The sequence below is a fragment of the Chanos chanos genome, chromosome 9, assembly GCF_902362185.1.
Source record: "Chanos chanos chromosome 9, fChaCha1.1, whole genome shotgun sequence".
NCBI lineage: Eukaryota > Metazoa > Chordata > Actinopteri > Gonorynchiformes > Chanidae > Chanos > Chanos chanos.
In genome coordinates this window covers 31,731,682-31,752,999 of record NC_044503.1, presented here as the reverse complement: position 1 = coordinate 31,752,999, position 21,318 = coordinate 31,731,682, and the positions used below count along the sequence as shown (strand labels likewise).

Below are 21,318 nucleotides of genomic sequence, written 5' to 3'. Positions count from 1 at the left end.
TTTGCGAAATTGATAAGAATATGTATAAGAATCGGCGCTTTGTGGGGACTGCTTTAGTCACTCCCGGGACCTGACTCAGTTTATTGTATGCTCTTTAAACTGCACGATAAACTGAAACAGCATCAGACTTAAAATTGTACTTCTATTGCTTTGTCTCAAGATAGGTATCAATGTGGCGTTGGGACTCAGTCACATCTGGTCCCGACTGTGTAGTCTCTTCCAGATTGTGTTGAAAATAAAGTAAAAAAAAGCAATGGCGAGTGGCTCGCGGGTTGGTTCGTGTAGCGTCTGCGCAAAACCAACCTTTATTCGGCTCGATTGAGTCTATGATTGGAGCCCTTTAGTTGTGGTCGTGATAGTCTGCAGCCAATAAATGATCTGCGTATTTTAGCGTGATGACGAAAGCCACAGACAGGACGGGGACGTGGAGGATTACAAAGTATTGAACTTATTTGCATACAAGTATTGAGTTACACTAGCTGCTCGGCGGTAAGCGCGTCATCATTAGCAAGTACATCGAAGATGCCGGAGCCAGCGAAGTCAGCCCCCAAGAAGGGCTCTAAGAAAGCCGTGACCAAGACGGCCGGGAAGGGAGGCAAGAAACGCAAGAGGACAAGGAAGGAAAGTTATGCTATCTATGTATACAAGGTATTGAAGCAGGTCCACCCTGATACTGGTATCTCTTCCAAGGCCATGGGAATCATGAATTCCTTCGTCAACGATATTTTCGAGCGTATTGCCGGGGAGGCGTCTCGTCTCGCCCACTACAATAAGCGCTCCACTATTACCTCTAGGGAGATCCAGACTGCTGTTCGCCTTCTGCTTCCCGGTGAGTTGGCCAAACACGCCGTATCTGAGGGCACCAAGGCCGTCACCAAGTATACCAGTTCTAAGTAAGACTTTGAAAACAGAAGAACTTAAACCCAAAGGCTCTTTTAAGAGCCACCCACACAATCCCCAAAAGAACTACCCTTCTTGTTGTATAAGTGTATATTAAAACTACAAGCATATGTAAGTTAGTTCACTTTAACTTTACATTTTAATTTCAGTTGAGTGTTCTATATTTAACTGCTGGAAATTTCCTTGATTGAAGTGCCGTCTCACAAACATTACTACTTATAAATTACTTGATTCGATATATAAATATATTTATAAGAAAATATGTAAATCAGAATGTAAGTAGAAGAGTAGCTACCTACATTCCATTTATTTTATTTTTTTTTTTATTCACAGCCATGCCTTTTAATGACTTAATCGCTGAACTGGGCATTAGAGCAATTTGGAAAAAGACAAACAATATGTGAGAGGGTCAATAGGCCAATCAATGTTTTAGTAAAGCACAGTCACAAACTGACTGTCTCACCAACTGGTTTATAATAATACCCTATTTGCATAAATAGGCCTATAAATTCTCTTTTGAACTCGTTTACCAGCATATATTGACTTTATACCGTAATCTGTTCTGTGAGTTTGTCAATTTGGAGACTGGAAACAGAATAGAACAAAAATGCTGGTTACGTTCAACCCATTATCACTGGAAAAAAAAAATGAATGCTGATAGTGTATGAAGAGTACTTAAATTCAAATAATAGAACTGAAAATAAGTTTTGTTATAATTTTATGTTTGCGTAACGTGCTTCAAAGCGTCTTGTTTGAACAAAACCTATTAAACTCTAATCAGCGATTTTGCATCTTTGCCCACTGAATGGTACTTTTTGCCATCCAGACATGAGGGGTTTATTATAATTGTTTAATCCATTGGAAAATGAACTGCTTAATGACAAAGTGCGTTAGACTATGATGAACAATAAAGTGACGTGCTCCATATCTGATGGTTAGGCTCTATCTATCTATCTATCTATCTATCTATCTATCTATCTATCTATCTATCTATCTGTCCAACCAGCCATAATGTAACAGTTTGTGATGTTGAGGGACATGTGCAGCACACATTTCGAAACATCTCTAACCGGCATTGTACCATTGCGCAACCACCATAGCGGGGTAATCATACACTGCTGTGACCATATATATCTATGCATTGGTGATTAAGGTGGTAATTTCTTGCATTTATTCCAATTAGAGTCAATCATACTGAAGTATGTCTTCTACTGCAGGATGTATAAATTTAATTTCTGACGTAGTAAGGTTTCATGGAGAATTCTTCAGAAAGAGAAATACGAGCATATTCCTGATAACCTACAGTATGTGTTATATTTAAATGTTTTATGTCATATTCTACAAAATTTAGATAGATTAAATTACAGTTCATTCAGATTATTAGTTCAAAATATTTGCCTTAGTTTCAAAGAGATGTCCTGATAAGTATCAAAAAGCTACTGGTTAGAGCAGTGGTCAGACTTACAATAGTTTTTTCAAAAACAAATCATGTCGAACGACAGATCTTTAAAAGGATGACAAAATATGACAGAGTCGTATAAAAATCAAAGTTAATATTTGGTTTGTATTGTGTTGCCTGTTCGAAATCCCTCTTGAAAACAGAGCTTGGAAATGTATCGGTACATTGTCAATCTTGTTTAAAAGAAACTACAAGAAACAAAATTTAAATTACGGTTGATCTTATTTATGTTTCTGCTGAAATAGTTTTTCAGCAAACTGTTGCTGACCTGAGAAGGAACAGGACACATGACTTGAAAGCAAATAGGGACATGCCATGGGATTTAATAAGGCTTTGATTAATTTAACTCCTTTATTAATGAAATACATATTTATATAATAAACGTTAAGTTGTATAAAAAATTAACATAATAAACTTTAAATATGTCAAACATTCCTTTGTAAATTCGTGTGTATTTATGTAAATGTATAACTGAGCTTTCTCCTTATAGTCCGTGCTGCTCAGACACACACTTCATTCAGTCTGCACTTTAACAGTGTGTTTTAACCACACGTATGAAAAGCCTTTTTTAGATATTCCACATCTCTCGCGGTCATTTACAATCATATCATGTCATTACCGAGATCCTAAATCAACACGTTAAAGAGTGGGGATGAGGAATTTGACAGGTTTTAACTCTTTTAAACGCCAATCATCTCAGAAAATGCATGTTTGCTCGTACATTGCGGATGCCAAAAGGCGCCTTTTTGAACAAGCTGCTACAAAAGGTTTACAGGAATATTCTTTCCTTTAGCATTTTTTAAAAGAAAAATGTCTTCGTTTTGCATCTGTTCACTTTTCTCTGTCCCAGGTCATCTTCTGAGCCACATTTTACTGAATTTGTGCAGTGAGAAAACACAAACGACAGAGGTTCGCGGAAGTAAGCAGATTACGAGAGTAGCGTGTTGAGTCTAAACGGTTCTCATATGCCGGTTAAGAGCCCGTCCCACTGCGTGCGCCCAGTTACACAGTGCACACTGCTCCCTTCGTTGAAGTACATCTGTTTGTTCGTGGTTCTTGAACTCAGTTGAGTGAAATGGCAGAAGAGGCTCCAGCTCCCGCTCCACCAGCAAAAGCTCCTAAGAAAAAGGCGGCGTCCAGGCCCAAAAAAACTGGACCCAGTGTTGGGGAGCTCATCGTAAAATCAGTGTCTGCGTCTAAGGAAAGAAGCGGAGTATCTCTCGCTGCTTTGAAGAAGGCTCTGGCTGCTGGTGGCTACGATGTGGAAAAGAACAACTCCCGCGTTAAAATAGCCGTCAAAAGCCTGGTCGCTAAAGGCACTCTTGTTCAGACTAAAGGAACTGGGGCCTCCGGATCTTTCAAGTTGAATAAGAAAAATACTGAAGTGACTAAAAAGAAGCCCGCAAAGAAAGCAGCGCCGAAAGCAAAGAAGCCCGCAGCTAAGAAACCAGCTGCCGCCAAGAAGCCCAAGAAGGCAGCGGCAAAGAAGCCAGTTGCGGCTAAGAAATCTCCTAAGAAGGTCAAAAAGCCGGCTGCCGCCGCTAAAAAGGCTACCAAGAGCCCCAAAAAGGCCAAGAAGCCCGCAGCAGCAAAGAAGGCAACCAAGAGTCCAAAGAAAGCCAAAGCAGCAAAGCCTAAGGCCGCCAAACCTAAGGCACCCAAGGCAAAGAAGGCAGCGCCCAAGAAGAAGTAAATGCCCAGGTTATATGTTTATGGCCTGGCCAACCAAAGGCTCTTTTAAGAGCCACCCACTATCTTTTAAAAAACATATTCTGTACTTGAATGATGAATTGGGTGCTGTATATTCGAACTGCACATACTTCTAATTCTACTATTCCTAATGTCTGCACGCGTTCTAAAAATCGCACATGCAGTTCGTTGTATTATTACGGGTTATTCTCGGGATCTGTCCAGTGTAGAATAACTGATAAGAAAAAGCTTACAAATTTCTCCAAATTATTAGTCATACTTTAGCTTTCGCTATATCCCTCTAATTAAAACTGTTCTTAGTTTTGATTCATGCATTTATAAACCGCCCATTTATCTCCTATTCCTCGAGTAAGAGTTCTCTCCTCTGAGGACTAATGCAACTGCTCAGGCTGAGGGCACGGATTGGATATGTGATAGAAATGTGAAAATGTAAAAAAGTGTTAAGACTCCCGTAGTTCATACATCACGACGACCATAAAGTATAGCATTTTTAAAAGACTAAGCTGAGCGCTTAGATTTATTGCTTTAGCAAATGTTAATGTTACTGTTAATTGTCTGATGTGATTAGAAATTTCTAGTGAGGCATGCGAACATACCGATCTGCGACAGATGAAGTGCTCACTCCATTGTGACTCCGCCTCATCTGAGCATCGGAGCCAGCAAGTAACATGCTTTCAAGCAGGTCCTCTTTACGTGAATATATCGGGGTGTTTGCCTGCACGTTGGCATTATTCGGATAGAATAGTAACTATGTCTGGAAGGGGGAAGGGTGGTAAAGGACTAGGAAAAGGGGGCGCAAAGCGTCACCGCAAAGTGCTTCGCGATAACATCCAGGGCATTACAAAGCCTGCAATTCGACGTTTGGCTCGTCGTGGTGGCGTGAAGCGTATCTCTGGTCTTATCTACGAGGAAACTCGTGGTGTGTTGAAGGTGTTTTTAGAGAACGTCATCCGTGATGCCGTTACTTACACGGAGCATGCCAAGAGAAAGACCGTGACTGCTATGGACGTTGTGTACGCTCTGAAGCGTCAGGGCCGCACTCTGTACGGTTTCGGCGGTTAAACGTTATTCTAACCGTTCAAATCTAAAGGCTCTTTTTAGAGCCACCCACATTACTTGTTAAAAGCGATGTTCCTCAGAAATGTGTGTATGATGTTACACAGCGAAATATGGAATACAATTAACAATGAATTACGCTAAAAGTATTCGGGGTGGGGTATAATAGAGAATGTGAAATTCTCGACTTTTTAATTTCTCAGTAGAACTCCTGTTAAGTCAACAGTGATTTTTTTTCATTTAAATTGTGAAAGCAAAGCCAATCTCAGTTTTCACATGAAAGCACAAACAACTCCACTTTCTAATTTATTTTAGAACTGAGGCACTGTAGTTTAGTGAAACGTACTGTGATTCAGGGGGTAAATCTGATTTCTCCTCACTTGTTTAGTGAACAACTGCACATCAGGATGGAGTCTGCTACACCCAATAAACATAACTATGTCATCGCTGAGTAGCAAGATTTTCAGTAAGTTAACTGTGATACAGCTACATATCATCATGTCTTGTGTCTGACTTAACATTCCCAATTTAAAGAAAGTCATGATACTCTTTACATATTTAACATCACCCGTGTATTACCATCATCAAATATTTGCACAAAACTCTCTTGGCTTGGCTTGGCATGACATAACACTCTTATTGGGCACATGCACCCATGTCTTCACTATCAACAGAGATCTTACTGTCAGATCTTATTATCAGTGTACAAAAACCCAGTGTGATATGTCACTGTCTGTGTCCGTACCTCTCAAAAGTAACATCTGAAACCCGTGATGAGCAGATTACAATTATTTTGCAGACACTGATGCAGATATTGAAGGAATACTCCCGCTTGAAGTTGAGAGTACAGCATAATATTAGTAAGGGCCAACCACAGCCACTCCTGAACCTTCTTTTCTTAGAGGTTGTCAAAGAGATCTCCAAACTGTTCCATCAACTTCTAGTCACAACAGTACAACAGCATCATGCATAATTCACATGAAGCCAGGGGTCGGTGACATATGTGTGGATCCAAGTTTTCAGAGGTTTCTGATCTTTTCATGTAACTGGTTCACTGAGACATTAGGCAAACAGGACTGGACCTCTGACACAGTGAGAAGTTACATTTATTGTCCATGTGGCTGAGAAGTGAATGATTGCGGCATTGCGGCCAAAATGATCAGAGCAGTCCACATCAGCAATTCGATGGTCATTGAGTCACAGGGATCAAATAGACATCATTGCTCTCCTGAACCTAATGAAACCTTGCTTTTCACAAGGCCGTAAACTTTCCCAAAAAGTCTGAACCAGAACCTCTGACAACTACAAGACCTTGCAGAGTTGCTTCTGGAAATAAAAGCATCAAAAGGTGAGGATTTCACCTGATGATGAATTGCCATGTTGAAATACGTTGTGAATGTGCAGTTTCATTTAGTTTTAAGATCAATAGGGCTAAGTAGTTTTTTACGCTGTTGTTAATACTAATGACGCATTTACTGAAAGAAAAAAAAAAAAGATTAGTCATGCCAGGGTGTGAGGTTAAGGATGTACCTATGGACACATGAAACAGGGCAGACACATTGATAAATGCCTTTCAAAAAATCAATTTGAACTTTTCAAGCCATATCAGCTGTACCTTTACTGTTCCACTGTTACAGATTCCTCCACAGGCAAGACCCTCTGAGGAGACTTAAAAGGGTCAGATTGTATGGGTCTTAAATGTTTTTTAGTCAATGTCACCGCAATAATTTCTCTAATTTGCCAGACTAAAGAAGAAGAAGGAAAAATTGTTATTTCTGGTATGCACTGCATTGTTTAACTAAGGCCAGAGCCCATCTACATAGAGGCTGTCCACTTCCTGTTAATACCGTTGTACCGAAAGTCACTGCAATTCACCTAGAGGGCGCTCGTGAGAGAGTCCTTAATGAATGAGAGTGAATGGAGCTGAATGGCTAAAATAATTATTTACACCTGATTCTAGACAAAAAAGCCCAAATTTTATTTTAACTTTTGCAAATATTGTATTGACTGTATATCAGAACTGAAAAGAGAGAGTAGTAATATCCTTTCGTTTTTCTTACAGGGAAGGCGATTTTGCCCATGAAACAGCTAACATTCTGCTAATGTATGCTGTTGGTCGGTTACGGATTTGTGACTGATTGCGAATGTGATAGTGTGCTAATTATTCATGGTGGCATTAATGAATGCTCCCTGCTGTCATTAAAATGGTTTGAGTGCCATGGTTTGAATGTCGTGGTCTTTGCATATCTACTTGATACATGAATTGGGAGATGAAATTAAAATAAAGATCAGTTGAAGGTATATTTTGTTGTTGTCATTCTGCATCCCACATATAGCCATAAATGCCATGAAGCCGTAGTGCTGTAAAGTGGCTTGTGGCGTGTGATGTTAAAAATACTTACAGAAAGGTATTTTACTACAATTGAAAACCATAAAATATAAAAAAATGGAACTATATCTATTGCCTTGACCACTTATATCAAAAACACAATGAAGATTGAAAGAAGAAAAAATAATTTGCCCCATGAAAATTACATTGGGGGTACAGCTCCATAGACCCCCATTCACTCTGGACTTATTCGCAAGTGCCCCCTATGAAACAGGAATTTCTGAGAGTGGAAGTTCTCTCCTATTTAGAAATTCTCTGCTAAGGAGTTGCTAACCAGCCTGCTAGTTACTATAAATTCTCAAATAATGGCCGGGGCCCTTCATTCACCTCTGCTGAGGAAAGAACTGGGCCTTTATTTGAGACAGGCTATTATTAGAGACGGACCATTATTTATGACGTGTCTTTTTTTAGTAGTGCATTATGTAATATCGTAGTAATGTTTGATTTCTAATTTATCCCATAAGGATTTACGGGTATACCTATTACTCGAATATAACCTTTGCTGTACTGTATTCAAAGAATAAAAATATTAGGTCTACTACAGGCAGTTTGTGTTAGATTATAATGATGTGGTGCTGCTAATAATGATGCACAATAAAGTTTAGCACACAGACCGCACGAAAGTGAAGAGCACAATCATCGACAGATTCAAACCATCTGTGGACTTGACAAATGATGCAGTAGTTTGCAAAGATTAGTAATTCTATCACAAAATGAAACTGGTAATTGTCTACTACATTGACGTCGATTAGCGTTGACTATTCTATGAATTATTTGTTTTACTGTTAACCATGGAGGACACATGGAAACAGGTTGAAATAATGACACGCGACAGTAACAGTGTAAGGCAATGGTCAATGCATAACAATGCTAGTCAGAACAGCTAAGCTATAAGGGACAGGAAGGCTAACAGGAACAATAAAACTAACATAGTACAGTAAATCTAAACAGGACAACTCCAGCTCAGTACACTAAGTCTAGTCTTTGATACTTTGCAAAGAACACAGGAAAGCATAGGGTTTATATTTACACAGGAAGACAAACCAAAGACAATGATTAGATAATGAGACGTTTAGTCAACAGTCAGGTAAACCAACACCTTGAGAGGTTGGTGCAGAGAGGGAAGTGCAGTTGAAAGCGCTACAGCACATTCAAACTGTAATGTGATCCTACAAACACACTGTATTGATCTCTTGCATCTTCTCCCAGACTCTAAACATCAGGTTGCCCAGCTGGTGCTTTGCCACATTGACCAGTACTCCTGAAAGCATCTCTGGATCCTGCAGCATGCGCTGGAGTCTAGGATAAAATTATGGAGTCAGTCCTACTGTGTTTAGAACCATAGAGAGGAAAGAGAGAGAAAGAAAAAGGAGGCAACTTGCTTAGTTTTCCAATGTGACCTTAAAGTTCAGAGAAAGGAACACAAGAATTAATATTCAAATACTAAAAAAAACCTACTAATGGAATCCTTTCATTAATGATCCACATCAATAGTGAATCATAATCTGCAACAAGGATATTTTGTTGTTGTTGCTGTTGTTGTTGTTGTAGTTGTTGTTGTTGTTGTTGTTGTTGTTGTTGTTGTCTTGTTTTGTTTTGCTTTTCAGATTCTATAAAAATGCCTATAAAAGTCAAGGATAAAAGTGTGTAGATCACTGATCACTGCTTCTGGCTTGACTAAGCATTCCCATGAATCCAGCCATCCTGCACATTCTGACTTCCCTGTGAGGTCTTCTGGGGTTTTGTGGAAAGAGGCAGCTGGTGACTCCACATGCCGTAAAGGGGAACTGTGGAAGTCTACACCCTCCTCAGTAATCAGGGGGGTGTGCAAGCGACAGGTAATAGAGATACTAGGAAATTAGTAAACACTAGTGGGAGAAGTGGGGAGAGAAGAGGATAAAACAAACAAACAAACAAAAAAAAACTCTCTGTATGACTTGACACCCCCATTTTGGATTGAGACAGGATATTATTTGAATATTTCTAACAGTGGATATAATGTTACCAATTCTAATATTTAAACACAAGTTTCCTGGTATAATTTGACATATTTGTTTGTTTTATCGAGGACATGCGTCCTGTTACCCTTTTTTTTCTGTCTACACAAATCCGAGTAAATAATGATCCGAATGATCAAATTACAGAGCACCTGCATGGTATGTTATTTCTCTCCCTCTTGTGTGTTCTGGTGAGCTGAAAACCATCCATTCCCTTTAATCCACACATCTTGGTGGATGCTAAATTACCAAACTAGTTCTTTCTGCCCGACATGTGGCTTTTTTACAGATTCTAGGGCATTCCCGGTTGAAACAATTTCAAAACTGTTGTATGGCCTTACACAATCAGCAGGACACTGGGGAAGGTTCAGATGTTGAAGATTGTACAGATGAATGATCACTCAGACATCTTCAGTAGAGAAAAACAAACTTGGTTATTAAGAAAAGTTCTGTGCACCGTGAACAAAGACTTACAATGTCCGTGCACATCCCTTGTCACTGTTACTCTTGGCTGACATAAAAGTTTGCCTAAATCACCCTGACAAAGATAACCATTATCACTTTAACGTTGAGCAAAAGAATAGAAAGAGAAGTGTGTGTATGTGAGTGTGTGTGTGTGTGTGTGTATGAGGGAGGGGGGGGGGGGGGGGGGGGGGGGGGTAATTTTGGCAGTCAGGGGAGTGAGTTGTGGTGGGGGTGATGTGGGGATGTGGGGATTTTAAATAACAAATGCATTACCTGAGTGACTGTGGAGGGAAATGAAAGGGCAATCTTATATGTGTGGTCAAATGCATAGAAATGATATAAGAATTCCTGTGGAGTGATAACGCAGCCTAGAAACACTGTGTTGAGAGAAAACAGTTAGGACAAACGACAGAACTTGAGGAACATTGACTGAGAAAGTGCATGCAGATAATTCTGAGACTCTCCATAAAACTGACACACACCACATGGGAAGTAAACTTTGACAGGGCTGAAATTGAGATTCCCCTATTTGGAGGGTGGAGAGAAGCATCTAATGGCTGAAAGTGTGGAATACAGAATAATGTGTAGCTCTGACTGAGTGCAAGTGCTTCTGCTAATGCAAGTCAAGTGGACAGCTTTGAAACCCGACGGATGCAGATCCAGGAGTTTTTTTTTTTTGTTTGTTTGTTTTTTTTTGTCACCTGGGCCTAAGTAAGCAGAAAACTGACAGGGAAATACACATGTCTATGTCAATATTCATCTTCTTTACCACATATTTCTGAGAATCAAAACAAGGTGTTGACATTAACTTGTTACTCCGTGAACTTAAATATTGACTCGTGGTTTTTGTTTTTTGATGGTGAGATAAACAAAGTGTATAAAAGTACCTGTCATCAGCTAAACACAATCTTCTGATATTCACTGGCCATCTGCACAGTAAGACTTTTGTATTTGTTGACTGTCTTACATCTTTTGAAGGCTTCTGTGCATGTATTGTCTTATGTTTTCTTCTCTTTTTACTGTAGGTAGCCTTCACAGAGCACGTTTACATTGTTGGTGAAATTTTGATGAAATTCCTTGTATGTATGGACTTTGGAAATACGTGTATCGTGAATGAAATTTTTGATAGTCAGATCTGTTCTTCAGTGACTCTGTGTGTGGTTAATACTTTTTTTTTCTCCCTTCTAGTGAGTGGGCTAAGATGGCAAACTTGACTATTTTCACCTTTATCTGCCTTCTCTTTGCTCTGTATGCTGATGGTCAAATCGATAATTCAACAGGTAACTTTGATCCAGTATTTCTCCTCTTAAATGTAATCATACTCTTATTTTACGAACAGCATTTTCTTTTACATTAGATTACTTAGGTGATAATGTAAAACAGCACTGAGCATCTTATAATCAGCACCAAGGTAAAAGTCAAAGGCTTGTGGATCATGTAAATCACTGACAACTTCAACAGAATTTATAGTAATGCATTCACGTTTCTATATACAGTCGTTTTTGTTGTTGTTGTTGTTGTTGTTATTGTTGTTGTTGTTGTTGCTGTTTTGTTTTGTTTTGTTTAAGTTTATACATTTTTTACTTTTACACATATATTTAATACCATATGAATACATTTATTTAGCAGAAGTGTTTTTGATTGCGATGTTGTGCTTGTTTGTCAGAAAATCCAGACTATACCTTTTTCTTCTCTTTACTTGCATGATTTTCTCAGAGAGCCCTATACAAAAGAGGTGGGCATGTCCACGTGGATGGACATCGTGTAGGGGCCGATGCTTCAGACTTTTCAGCTTCGGGCGTACATGGGCTGAAGCAGAGGTACAATAGAATAGTCATTCATTCGGTCAGTCAGTCAGTCAATCAATCAATCAATCAATCAATCAATCAACGCATCAAATGCTTGAAATGTTTCAGTAAAATTTCAACAATCTGTTGTAAACTCCACAGCACCCCAGTAATGGAATGGACTGACCTGTTGGGCACTTGCCTTTTAATAGTCTGCTCAAACTGATGAACGTTTTTGATGATGATGACGACTGTTCAACAGCATTGTTATGTATTGCCTGTTATAGAGATGAACCGACTTAATTCATCGATGTAAAATGTCATGATCTACTTAAATCAATGCTGTTACCATATGAAAGGCTTAGGGAGGGTGTTTGAAGATTTGAATACTAAGGAGAAAAGGGAACCTCCCCCTCGAGATCTTTAATGTGAAATCTGCCATCCTCTCCACGTCTCTTCATTGATCCCTGCAGCGAGAGTGTCTGAGACGAAGGGCCAATCTTGTGTCTGTGCACAACGCAGCTGAGCACAATTTGCTCATGCATTGGGTACACCTTCGCCGTATTCGCATCTGGATAGGAGCTCAGGACGCTACTCGGGTAACGAACCTAACACCATGTGCTCTTTCTGACCCTGCTCTTTTTCCATTGGCTCTAACTTTTGAACCGAACTCAACAAATGATTCGCTTATACTCACTGACAATATGCAACTTACAGACATAAAGAAGTAGCCAGGGTGTGGTTAATGTTAGTAGGTGTTTCTACTGATCATCATCCCTGCTAATCATTTTGAAAGCAAAATGGGTGGCTGTGGAGTGATGGGTCCAAGTTTGATTACTCTCGCTGGCATGGAACTGAACCTAACAACCTTGGAGGCAGGGAAAGTTGTGTGGAGATCCATGGAAAAGGTACATTTTAGGAACTTTATATTTATATATAATCTCTCAGAATGCACAATAAACACAAAATACATATGTGTTAGTCATTTGTAATTTGGTGATGTGCAGGGTGCCATCTGAATAAATAAGTCAGGGATGCCGATAGTAAACTTTGAAATTTGAAAAAAACCTTCAAGTATATGTCTTGCTATGACAATTTGTACACTTGGTAGGCTCACTCGAAGAATCAAATTAAAATTCCAATATTTACACGTGAAGTGCACCCCCCCCCCCCCCCTCGTCTTGTTATTTTCCTTTAAGTTAAATTTGATCATTTCTTTTGCAGGCTGGAATGACAACTCTTGTTCAGCGAGATTCCCATTTGTGTGCAGCCTGAAGATGTAATGGGGAGATCTTGGCAGCCTCTAATAATCTTCAATAGTTGATTGACTATGATTGTATTTCTTCCTCCTTTTCTTTCAAAAGAAAATCACAAGTCAAAACCGTAAATGGGAAAAAGGGTAGATAAGTGGTATAGGTTCCCACCAAAAAAAAAAAAAGAAAAAAAGAAAAAAAAAAAAGAAAATGATTCCTTATTTTGTTCTTTTTCAATTCACACCTTTAAATCACATTTGTAATCAATAAAAGCATCAGTAAATTTGGATTCTGTGTTTTGGTTACTGTGTTTTTCAGCAATGTATATATGCTTGCATGTGTGTTTTTCTGTGCGTATTTAGAAAGATCTGTAAAAAGTGTTTGAGTCACTCGTGGTGAAATAATTACATCTCTCCTATCCAACTGCAAGTATCCAAGTTTAGTGTTTATTCAATATTTAGTTAGTAAGTAAGAAAGTCATAGCAGAGAGCGCCGGCACTGGGGGCACATTAACGTAACCGACAGGACTATAAAAGTCTACCAACATAGACTCACAACAAAAATGGAAATGCTTTTGAGTATCATATTCACTTGTAGTAACCGGTCAAAAATTCCAGGGAGACGTTTTATGTCGGTAAGTACTATGAAATTATTCAAAGAGAAATTACATTTCCATCAAGTATTTGCTTTGACCAGTTGATAATCACTGAATCACATAATCACTTTTATTAGAGTGCAGTCCCTTTCACAGGACACTGAAGTTCTGTGTACTTTATAAAGTATATGCAGGAAATATTATATACACAATAATCTGAACTGTTGTCAAATAACATTCCACGGGCACTTACAGTAAGACTTACACACGTAAGCATCTGCAAATACAAGCCTGTAGGCTCTAAAGGACGATATATGGGTGGGAAAAAAAACCAAACAAAAAAACATTGAGAGCAAGTTCCGACAACTAGCACGTGTTCATTATTTATAACCGCCAGTACAGTAGACAAACTCAGCTGCCCACATTCAATAAAGGTAGCAGCTATAAACATTACCCAGCTGCCCTAAACATATTTGCGACCGTGTTCGACACTACACACAACCTGGGGTATAACTCTTAAGGCTGGGAACATTGCGACTCTTGTAGAAACTGTGGTGGCTCTTAAAAGAGCCTTTGATTTCGTGATGTACATGAGGCGCTATCATTTCTTTAGGCACGCTCGCCGCGAATACGACGGGCCAGCTGGATGTCCTTGGGCATGATGGTGACTCTCTTGGCGTGGATAGCGCACAAGTTGGTATCCTCGAAGAGACCAACCAGGTACGCCTCGCTGGCCTCCTGCAAAGCCATGACGGCCGAGCTCTGGAAACGCAGGTCGGTCTTGAAGTCTTGGGCGATTTCTCTGACCAGGCGTTGGAAAGGCAACTTGCGAATGAGCAGCTCGGTGGACTTCTGATAACGACGGATCTCTCGGAGAGCCACGGTGCCGGGCCTGTAACGGTGAGGCTTCTTCACGCCGCCGGTAGCCGGGGCGCTTTTGCGAGCAGCCTTAGTGGCGAGCTGCTTCCTGGGGGCTTTGCCACCGGTGGATTTGCGAGCCGTCTGCTTGGTCCTGGCCATACTTTCGCTTTACGTCTGTCAGCTAAGCGAGAAAAGTAGATACTCGGCCGCTGGAGGACGACTATATAAAGCTTAGGGGCTCGACTGTGTGATTGGACAGCGTGGAGTTTTATGCCACGATTGGTCGATGTTTACCGCTAAGGCCAACCGCCATTGGCTCGCGCCGCCCCGTTCGGCGTGCCGCCTGAAATTAAAAACGCTAAGCCTCCGCCCCTCTTTCTGCAGCGCGCCCAATTGCCTTGCCGTTTTCCTCCCCTTCCTTTAATGTCAACGATAAAGGTATCAACATGGAACCGAGTTAGAAGCTAAAAAACACGCAGACAAGCATAACAAAACAAAAAAGCCAACCCATACTAGCGCGGCGATATGAGGAAAGTTTAACTGCTGCTGCGTGTTCCTACGAGAGACACGCACCAGACCAGTATTTCACTTGTCGCTTGAGAAAACAGTGAAAACCTGCCTGTCCTTCCATGCCTTCCTTTTTGCTTTTGTTCACATTGAATCGCCAACGCATTTGGTCTAGGCTTATCGACAGCCGACACGGAGTGCTTATGACTGGCGCATTTTCAACGCAGACATGCTTGGGAGTGCATGCTTTCTCTGGAATTCGCTGAAAGCATTCTTGAATTTGAGTTATTGTCAAGTGACTTGTGAGTTTAAAATTTCCCTCCTGTGTTGTAAAAATGCACCGACACGCAAAGAGGAACGCAGAGCTCTTTTGTTAGAATACGACTGGCCGGAGTGTACGAAACATCTTTTTAACAAATGTAAGGGACTTACATGGCCTAATACACATAGAAAGCTACCTTAGCGTTCGTGGAGACAGACAGTAATCGAGTTCTTTTTGGGAAAGAATTGGTTGGCTCTTAAAAGAGCCTTTGGGTATTCCGATGTCAGGAGACCTAAGCGTACACTTTACTTGGCTTTAGCTGGCTTGTCAGTCTTCTTGGGCAACAGCACTGCCTGAATATTAGGCAGCACGCCACCTTGAGCGATAGTGACTCCGCCGAGCAGCTTGTTCAACTCCTCGTCGTTACGGACAGCCAACTGCAGATGACGGGGGATAATACGAGTCTTCTTGTTGTCGCGTGCAGCGTTGCCAGCCAGCTCCAGAATCTCAGCAGTCAGATACTCGAGCACGGCGGCCAAATACACGGGTGCGCCGGCGCCTACACGCTCAGCGTAGTTGCCTTTACGCAGGAGCCTGTGCACACGTCCGACCGGGAACTGGAGCCCAGCCCTGGACGACCTAGTCTTGGCCTTAGCCCTGGCTTTGCCACCGGTTTTGCCTCTTCCGCTCATATTTAGTACTGCGTAGACACGACTTCACCAAAAACTGTTGAACTACAGCTCTGCTGGCTGGTGAGCCGTATTTATTCGAATCCCTGTCGTTTCTGGATTGGCCATTGTCTTATTGACATCTCACCCAATCACAGCACTGCCCTGACAAGCAAACCCATCCCACACAGCCCGCTCAGCAGGCAAACCCACAATCCATCCATGCACAGTCGTAAGGGATTTCAATAAGGTCTATCTTTCCACACGCTGGACGCTTTCAGACGTCTGTCAACCGAAGTTTACAGTAAAAGTGAACCCTCTGATAAAACATGCGTGGGTTCCTTTGTGGGTGAAATTCTCAGCCTGGGCCCAACACCACACGATTCCTGTTCTAAGACAAAACAATAGGAGTCTAACATTGAGTCAGATGCAGTGTAAGTTTATTGTATATTTCAAAAGGCATAGAAGAGAGTGACTGACGCCTTCTCACCGGTTTTTATACACGTTTTCTCAAAAAAAAAAAAAAAAAAAAAGATACACATTGCCTTATCTCTTTGTATGTGGGGCACCTCTGCCGGCCCGTCTTCACAGACCCCTCTCATCACTGGTTTACGTTACTTCATTATTGTTTATTTCCTTTACATTTAGCATACGTCGTCACCAATATTTACTGCCCTGCTAAGTAGTGGAGTAAGATATATCATGAAACCTGGAACGTTTCACCCTCTCCATATATTATGACTGACCACAACACTGGCAGAGGCTCCGTCCTTATCTCACATGCAGTCCCCTAAAGGGCCTCACAGGCCTCTTCTTTTTGAACAAAGAGAACTTGACATTTCTTACAATACAAAGGATTGTATAGTTATAACTGTTAATATAAACGATTACATTGATTCACCCCTATAATAATGAATACATTATTGTTACACTGTTTATCATGGTTATCTTAAAGGAGAGTAATATTTCTCCAACACCCTAGCCCTGTCACGTTTCTCGTGCAACCATGTCCCCTGCAGTTTAGTATTTACCTTTGCAAAATGCAACAGTTCATAGCTATTGACATCTGGGGCGCGGTATTGTAATGGCATAGAAGCGCAGAGGCTCCTAACCCAGTAAACTTCCTTTTGTTTCTTCCTCACGTATGCTTGTCGCCAACATATATGGTAATGAGGCGCCATCGACGAAAAATCGCATCTTGTTCATGGCCAATATTGTGTTTGAGTGCACTACGAGCCGACCAGCTCATCGCACCGGCTCTTGTGTAACCGTGATTTCTGTAACATCAATATTTATGTCAAAATACCATACAGAATGCGAGACTATGGAATACTCTTCTTCAAACAATGTTTGTGGGTGGCTCTTAAAAGAGCCTTTGGTTGGCCAGGCCGTGCGACGCCTAGCTTGAGCAAGAATTTACTTCTTTTTAGGCGCTGCCTTCTTTGCCTTGGTGGCCTTAGGCTTAGCCACCTTGGGCTTGGCTGCCTTGGCTTTCTTAGGGCTCTTGGCCGCCTTCTTTGCCGCTGCGGGCTTCTTGGCCTTTTTGGGGCTCTTGGTGGCTTTCTTGGGAGCGGCGGCTGGCTTCTTTGCCTTCTTGGGGGACTTTTTAGCCGCAGCTGGCTTCTTGGCCGCTGCCTTCTTGGGCTTCTTGGCGGCAGAGGGCTTCTTGGCTGCGGGTTTCTTGGCTTTCGGCGCTGCCTTCTTGGCAGGCTTCTTCTTGGTGGCCTCTGCCTTTTTCTTGTTCAATTTGAAAGAGCCGGAGGCCCCGGTTCCTTTAGTCTGGACAAGAGTACCCTTGGTGACAAGACTCTTGACTGCAAGCTTAACGCGGGAGTTGTTCTTTTCCACGTCGTAGCCGCCAGCAGCCAGGGTTTTCTTCAGTGCAGCGAGGGATACACCGCTCCTCTCCTTGGAGGCGGACACTGCTTTGACGATGAGCTCGCCAACGCTGGGGCCCGTCTTTTTGGGCTTAGATGCCGCTTTCTTCTTGGGTGACTTCGCCGGTGCGGCGTGAGCTGGAGCCTCTTCTGCCATATTAATCAACCTGATTTGGGAAGCGCGAACGTTCCGATTGCGTTGCCGTTGCTCAGACACAGGTCTGTTTCATGTGGTTTGCGCACACGCCAGGAGGCTGGCCTTAAGCGCCTGGTGAGAACCGTTTAGACTCAACCAAAGCCTCTGTCTCTTGGTGCTTCTGCGAATTGCTCTCATTTGTGTTTTCTCTCTGGACATACCGGATAAAATATGGCTCGTGTGACGAGGTGCGACAGTGAAAAATCACCACATCCACAACAAATCGACGTCCACCTTCAGACAGTGCTCAAGGTGCTGATGGGTCATCGCTTCCTACGCGGCTGCTCGTTCACAACCGTGCCTTCGGGCAGTCGAAATGAGTGAGAAACGTGTTTCGCGAGCTTTTCGAAGAGTAAAACGGGCACGGTTTATCACATGCCTTGTCTCGACTCTTTGACGCTTTGAAACAGTCTTGGTACTGCAAACGAGCGCAACTGATTCGACATCTTTCAAACAGGCTTTGTACGTGTGTGGTTGAAGCGCACGGATGTACTGTGTGGAGTGAATGGAGACCAAGGGCGTGGAGAGTGTTGCGAGAGGCTCTCGTGCTCATTTGCTGTCCTTTTTCAGTACTGCCAGGGCTCTGTTGCTCCACTAGGGAAGATCGCCAGTGACACATGAACATCTTGCGCTGCCGTGCACATGCAGGTGATCTACCTGGCTGTCACAAGCACACTCCTCAGCCTGACCTTAAGTATCATCACTACTGGTGTTTAGTGTAACTCTCATGTATAGAAACCCATCTCACTCATTCTACAAATCAAGCCCGTTTTAACTGTCATACAATAGAGGTCGAGTTATATTAACGTACAATAGAGAATATTCTCAAGGATACTTAAATCTATGCCTTAGTTTAACCTCAGGACCCGATTGAGGTTGACTACTTTAAACTAAAATAAATACAAACTATTAAGTCACGAACGAGCCATTACTGTTACACAAAGCTACATCTGATAGCTATGGTTCGGTCTGATTAAAGGCAGAATCATTCAGCTGTGAAACCGTTTTTGGATACGCAAATACGGCTTAATTTCCCCCTCCACACCCCCCATATAACGCTGTTTTGTTCCAATACAAACGTAACGGTATAAACCATCCTACAGCTTAAAATTCTCAACGTCATTGAATCAGATCACGCCGTGGGTATGCTAGCTACATCACTCACTACTGCTGCCGTTATCTGGAGTTCAGCATATCCGTATTTTTGGACTAGAGAACGACAAAACCCAAGTCTACGTACAGTGCATCTCAGGTAAACACTGAAATGCAGGGGACACAGTTGCACTAGAAATGTGACAGGGCTAGGGAACCCACGCATGTTTTATCAGAGGGTTCACTTTTACTGTAAATTTCGGTTGACAGACCTCTGAAAGCGTCCAGCGTGTGGAAAGATAGATCTTATTGAAATCCCTTACGACTGTGCATGGATGGATTGTGGGTTTGCCTGCTGAGCGGGCTGTGTGGGATGGGTTTGCTTGTCAGGGCAGTGCTGTGATTGGGTGAGATGTCAATAAGACAATGGCCAATCCAGAAACGACAGGGATTCGGATAAATACGGCTCACCAGCCAGCAGAGCTGTAGTTCAACAGTTTTTGGTGAAGTCGTGTTTACGCAGTACTAAATATGAGCGGAAGAGGCAAAACCGGTGGCAAAGCCAGGGCTAAGGCCAAGACTAGGTCGTCCAGGGCTGGGCTCCAGTTCCCGGTCGGACGTGTGCACAGGCTTCTGCGTAAAGGCAACTACGCTGAGCGTGTAGGCGCCGGCGCACCCGTGTATTTGGCCGCCGTGCTCGAGTATCTGACTGCTGAGATTCTGGAGTTGGCTGGCAACGCTGCACGCGACAACAAGAAGACTCGTATTATCCCCCGTCATCTGCAGTTGGCTGTCCGTAACGACGAGGAGTTGAACAAGCTGCTTGGCGGAGTCACCATCGCTCAAGGTGGCGTGCTGCCTAATATTCAGGCAGTGCTGTTGCCCAAGAAGACTGACAAGCCAGCTAAAGCCAAGTAAAGTGTACGCTTAGGTCTCCTGACATCGGAATACCCAAAGGCTCTTTTAAGAGCCAACCAATTCTTTCCCAAAAAGAACTCGATTACTGTCTGTCTCCACGAACGCTAAGGTAGCTTTCTATGTGTACTAGGCCGTTAAGTCCCGTACATTTTGTTAAAAAGAGGTTTCGTACACTCCGGCCAGTCGTATTCTAACAAAAGAGCTCTGCGTTCCTCTTTGCGTGTCGGTGCATTTGTACAACACAGGAGGGAAATTTTAAACTCACAAGTCACTTGACAATAACTCAAATTCAAGAATACTTTCAGCGAATTCCAGAGAAAGCATGCACTCCCAAGCATGTCTGCGTTGAAAATGCGCCAGTCATAAGCACTCCGTGTCGGCTGTCGATAAGCCTAGACCAAATGCGTTGGCGATTCAATGTGAACAAAAGCAAAAAGGAAGGCATGGAAGGACAGGCAGGTTTTCACTGTTTTCTCAAGCGACAAGTGAAATACTGGTCTGGTGCGTGTCTCTCGTAGGAACACGCAGCAGCAGTTAAACTTTCCTCATATCGCCGCGCTAGTATGGGTTGGCTTTTTTGTTTTGTTATGCTTGTCTGCGTGTTTTTTAGCTTCTAACTCGGTTCCATGTTGATACCTTTGTCGTTGACATTAAAGGAAGGGGAGGAAAACGGCAAGGCAATTGGGCGCGCTGCAGAAAGAGGGGCGGAGGCTTAGCGTTTTTAATTTCAGGCGGCACGCCGAACGGGGCGGCGCGAGCCAATGGCGGTTGGCCTTAGCGGTGAACATCGACCAATCGTGGCATAAAACTCCACGCTGTCCAATCACACAGTCGAGCCCCAAAGCTTTATATAGTCGTCCTCCAGCGGCCGAGTATCTACTTTTCTCGCTTAGCTGACAGACGTAAAGCGAAAGTATGGCCAGGACCAAGCAGACGGCTCGCAAATCCACCGGTGGCAAAGCCCCCAGGAAGCAGCTCGCCACTAAGGCTGCTCGCAAAAGCGCCCCGGCTACCGGCGGCGTGAAGAAGCCTCACCGTTACAGGCCCGGCACCGTGGCTCTCCGAGAGATCCGTCGTTATCAGAAGTCCACCGAGCTGCTCATTCGCAAGTTGCCTTTCCAACGCCTGGTCAGAGAAATCGCCCAAGACTTCAAGACCGACCTGCGTTTCCAGAGCTCGGCCGTCATGGCTTTGCAGGAGGCCAGCGAGGCGTACCTGGTTGGTCTCTTCGAGGATACCAACTTGTGCGCTATCCACGCCAAGAGAGTCACCATCATGCCCAAGGACATCCAGCTGGCCCGTCGTATTCGCGGCGAGCGTGCCTAA

General features: G+C 42.6%; 8 protein-coding genes across 8 annotated transcripts; 5 read left to right on the top strand and 3 right to left on the bottom strand.

Moving 5' to 3' along the window:
• The first annotated feature begins 519 nt into the window (after positions 1–519).
• On the top strand, positions 520–897 carry LOC115820217 (histone H2B 1/2-like). Its single transcript, XM_030783702.1, has one exon. It carries the CDS (start codon positions 523–525, stop codon positions 895–897), a length of 375 nt encoding a protein of 124 aa, XP_030639562.1. The 5' UTR covers positions 520–522.
• Positions 898–3,431: 2,534 nt separating this feature from the next.
• LOC115820193 (histone H1-like) lies at positions 3,432–4,052 on the top strand. The gene has a single exon (XM_030783678.1). It carries the CDS (start codon positions 3,435–3,437, stop codon positions 4,050–4,052), a length of 618 nt encoding a protein of 205 aa, XP_030639538.1. The 5' UTR covers positions 3,432–3,434.
• A 764-nt stretch (positions 4,053–4,816) lies between these two features.
• On the top strand, positions 4,817–5,131 carry LOC115820219 (histone H4). Its single transcript, XM_030783704.1, has one exon. It carries the CDS (start codon positions 4,820–4,822, stop codon positions 5,129–5,131), a length of 312 nt encoding a protein of 103 aa, XP_030639564.1. The 5' UTR covers positions 4,817–4,819.
• Positions 5,132–14,220: 9,089 nt separating this feature from the next.
• Positions 14,221–14,631, bottom strand: LOC115820168 (histone H3). Its single transcript, XM_030783650.1, has one exon. It carries the CDS (start codon positions 14,629–14,631, stop codon positions 14,221–14,223), a length of 411 nt encoding a protein of 136 aa, XP_030639510.1.
• Positions 14,632–15,546: 915 nt separating this feature from the next.
• On the bottom strand, positions 15,547–15,951 carry LOC115820198 (histone H2A-like). Its single transcript, XM_030783683.1, has one exon. The coding sequence runs from the start codon at positions 15,931–15,933 to the stop codon at positions 15,547–15,549; it is 387 nt and encodes a 128-aa protein (XP_030639543.1). The 5' UTR covers positions 15,934–15,951.
• A 1,374-nt stretch (positions 15,952–17,325) lies between these two features.
• On the bottom strand, positions 17,326–17,943 carry LOC115820155 (histone H1-like). Its single transcript, XM_030783638.1, has one exon. The coding sequence runs from the start codon at positions 17,941–17,943 to the stop codon at positions 17,326–17,328; it is 618 nt and encodes a 205-aa protein (XP_030639498.1).
• A 1,644-nt stretch (positions 17,944–19,587) lies between these two features.
• LOC115820199 (histone H2A-like) lies at positions 19,588–19,992 on the top strand. The gene has a single exon (XM_030783684.1). The coding sequence runs from the start codon at positions 19,606–19,608 to the stop codon at positions 19,990–19,992; it is 387 nt and encodes a 128-aa protein (XP_030639544.1). The 5' UTR covers positions 19,588–19,605.
• A 915-nt stretch (positions 19,993–20,907) lies between these two features.
• On the top strand, positions 20,908–21,318 carry LOC115820169 (histone H3). The gene has a single exon (XM_030783651.1). It carries the CDS (start codon positions 20,908–20,910, stop codon positions 21,316–21,318), a length of 411 nt encoding a protein of 136 aa, XP_030639511.1.

What these genes read in the sequence shown, in the direction of transcription:
- LOC115820217 (XM_030783702.1), top strand. Translation starts at nt 523, where the DNA reads ATGCCGGAGCCAGCGAAGTCAGCCCCCAAGAAGGGCTCTAAGAAAGCC.
- LOC115820193 (XM_030783678.1), top strand. Translation starts at nt 3,435, where the DNA reads ATGGCAGAAGAGGCTCCAGCTCCCGCTCCACCAGCAAAAGCTCCTAAG.
- LOC115820219 (XM_030783704.1), top strand. Translation starts at nt 4,820, where the DNA reads ATGTCTGGAAGGGGGAAGGGTGGTAAAGGACTAGGAAAAGGGGGCGCA.
- LOC115820168 (XM_030783650.1), bottom strand. Translation starts at nt 14,631, where the DNA reads ATGGCCAGGACCAAGCAGACGGCTCGCAAATCCACCGGTGGCAAAGCC.
- LOC115820198 (XM_030783683.1), bottom strand. Translation starts at nt 15,933, where the DNA reads ATGAGCGGAAGAGGCAAAACCGGTGGCAAAGCCAGGGCTAAGGCCAAG.
- LOC115820155 (XM_030783638.1), bottom strand. Translation starts at nt 17,943, where the DNA reads ATGGCAGAAGAGGCTCCAGCTCACGCCGCACCGGCGAAGTCACCCAAG.
- LOC115820199 (XM_030783684.1), top strand. Translation starts at nt 19,606, where the DNA reads ATGAGCGGAAGAGGCAAAACCGGTGGCAAAGCCAGGGCTAAGGCCAAG.
- LOC115820169 (XM_030783651.1), top strand. Translation starts at nt 20,908, where the DNA reads ATGGCCAGGACCAAGCAGACGGCTCGCAAATCCACCGGTGGCAAAGCC.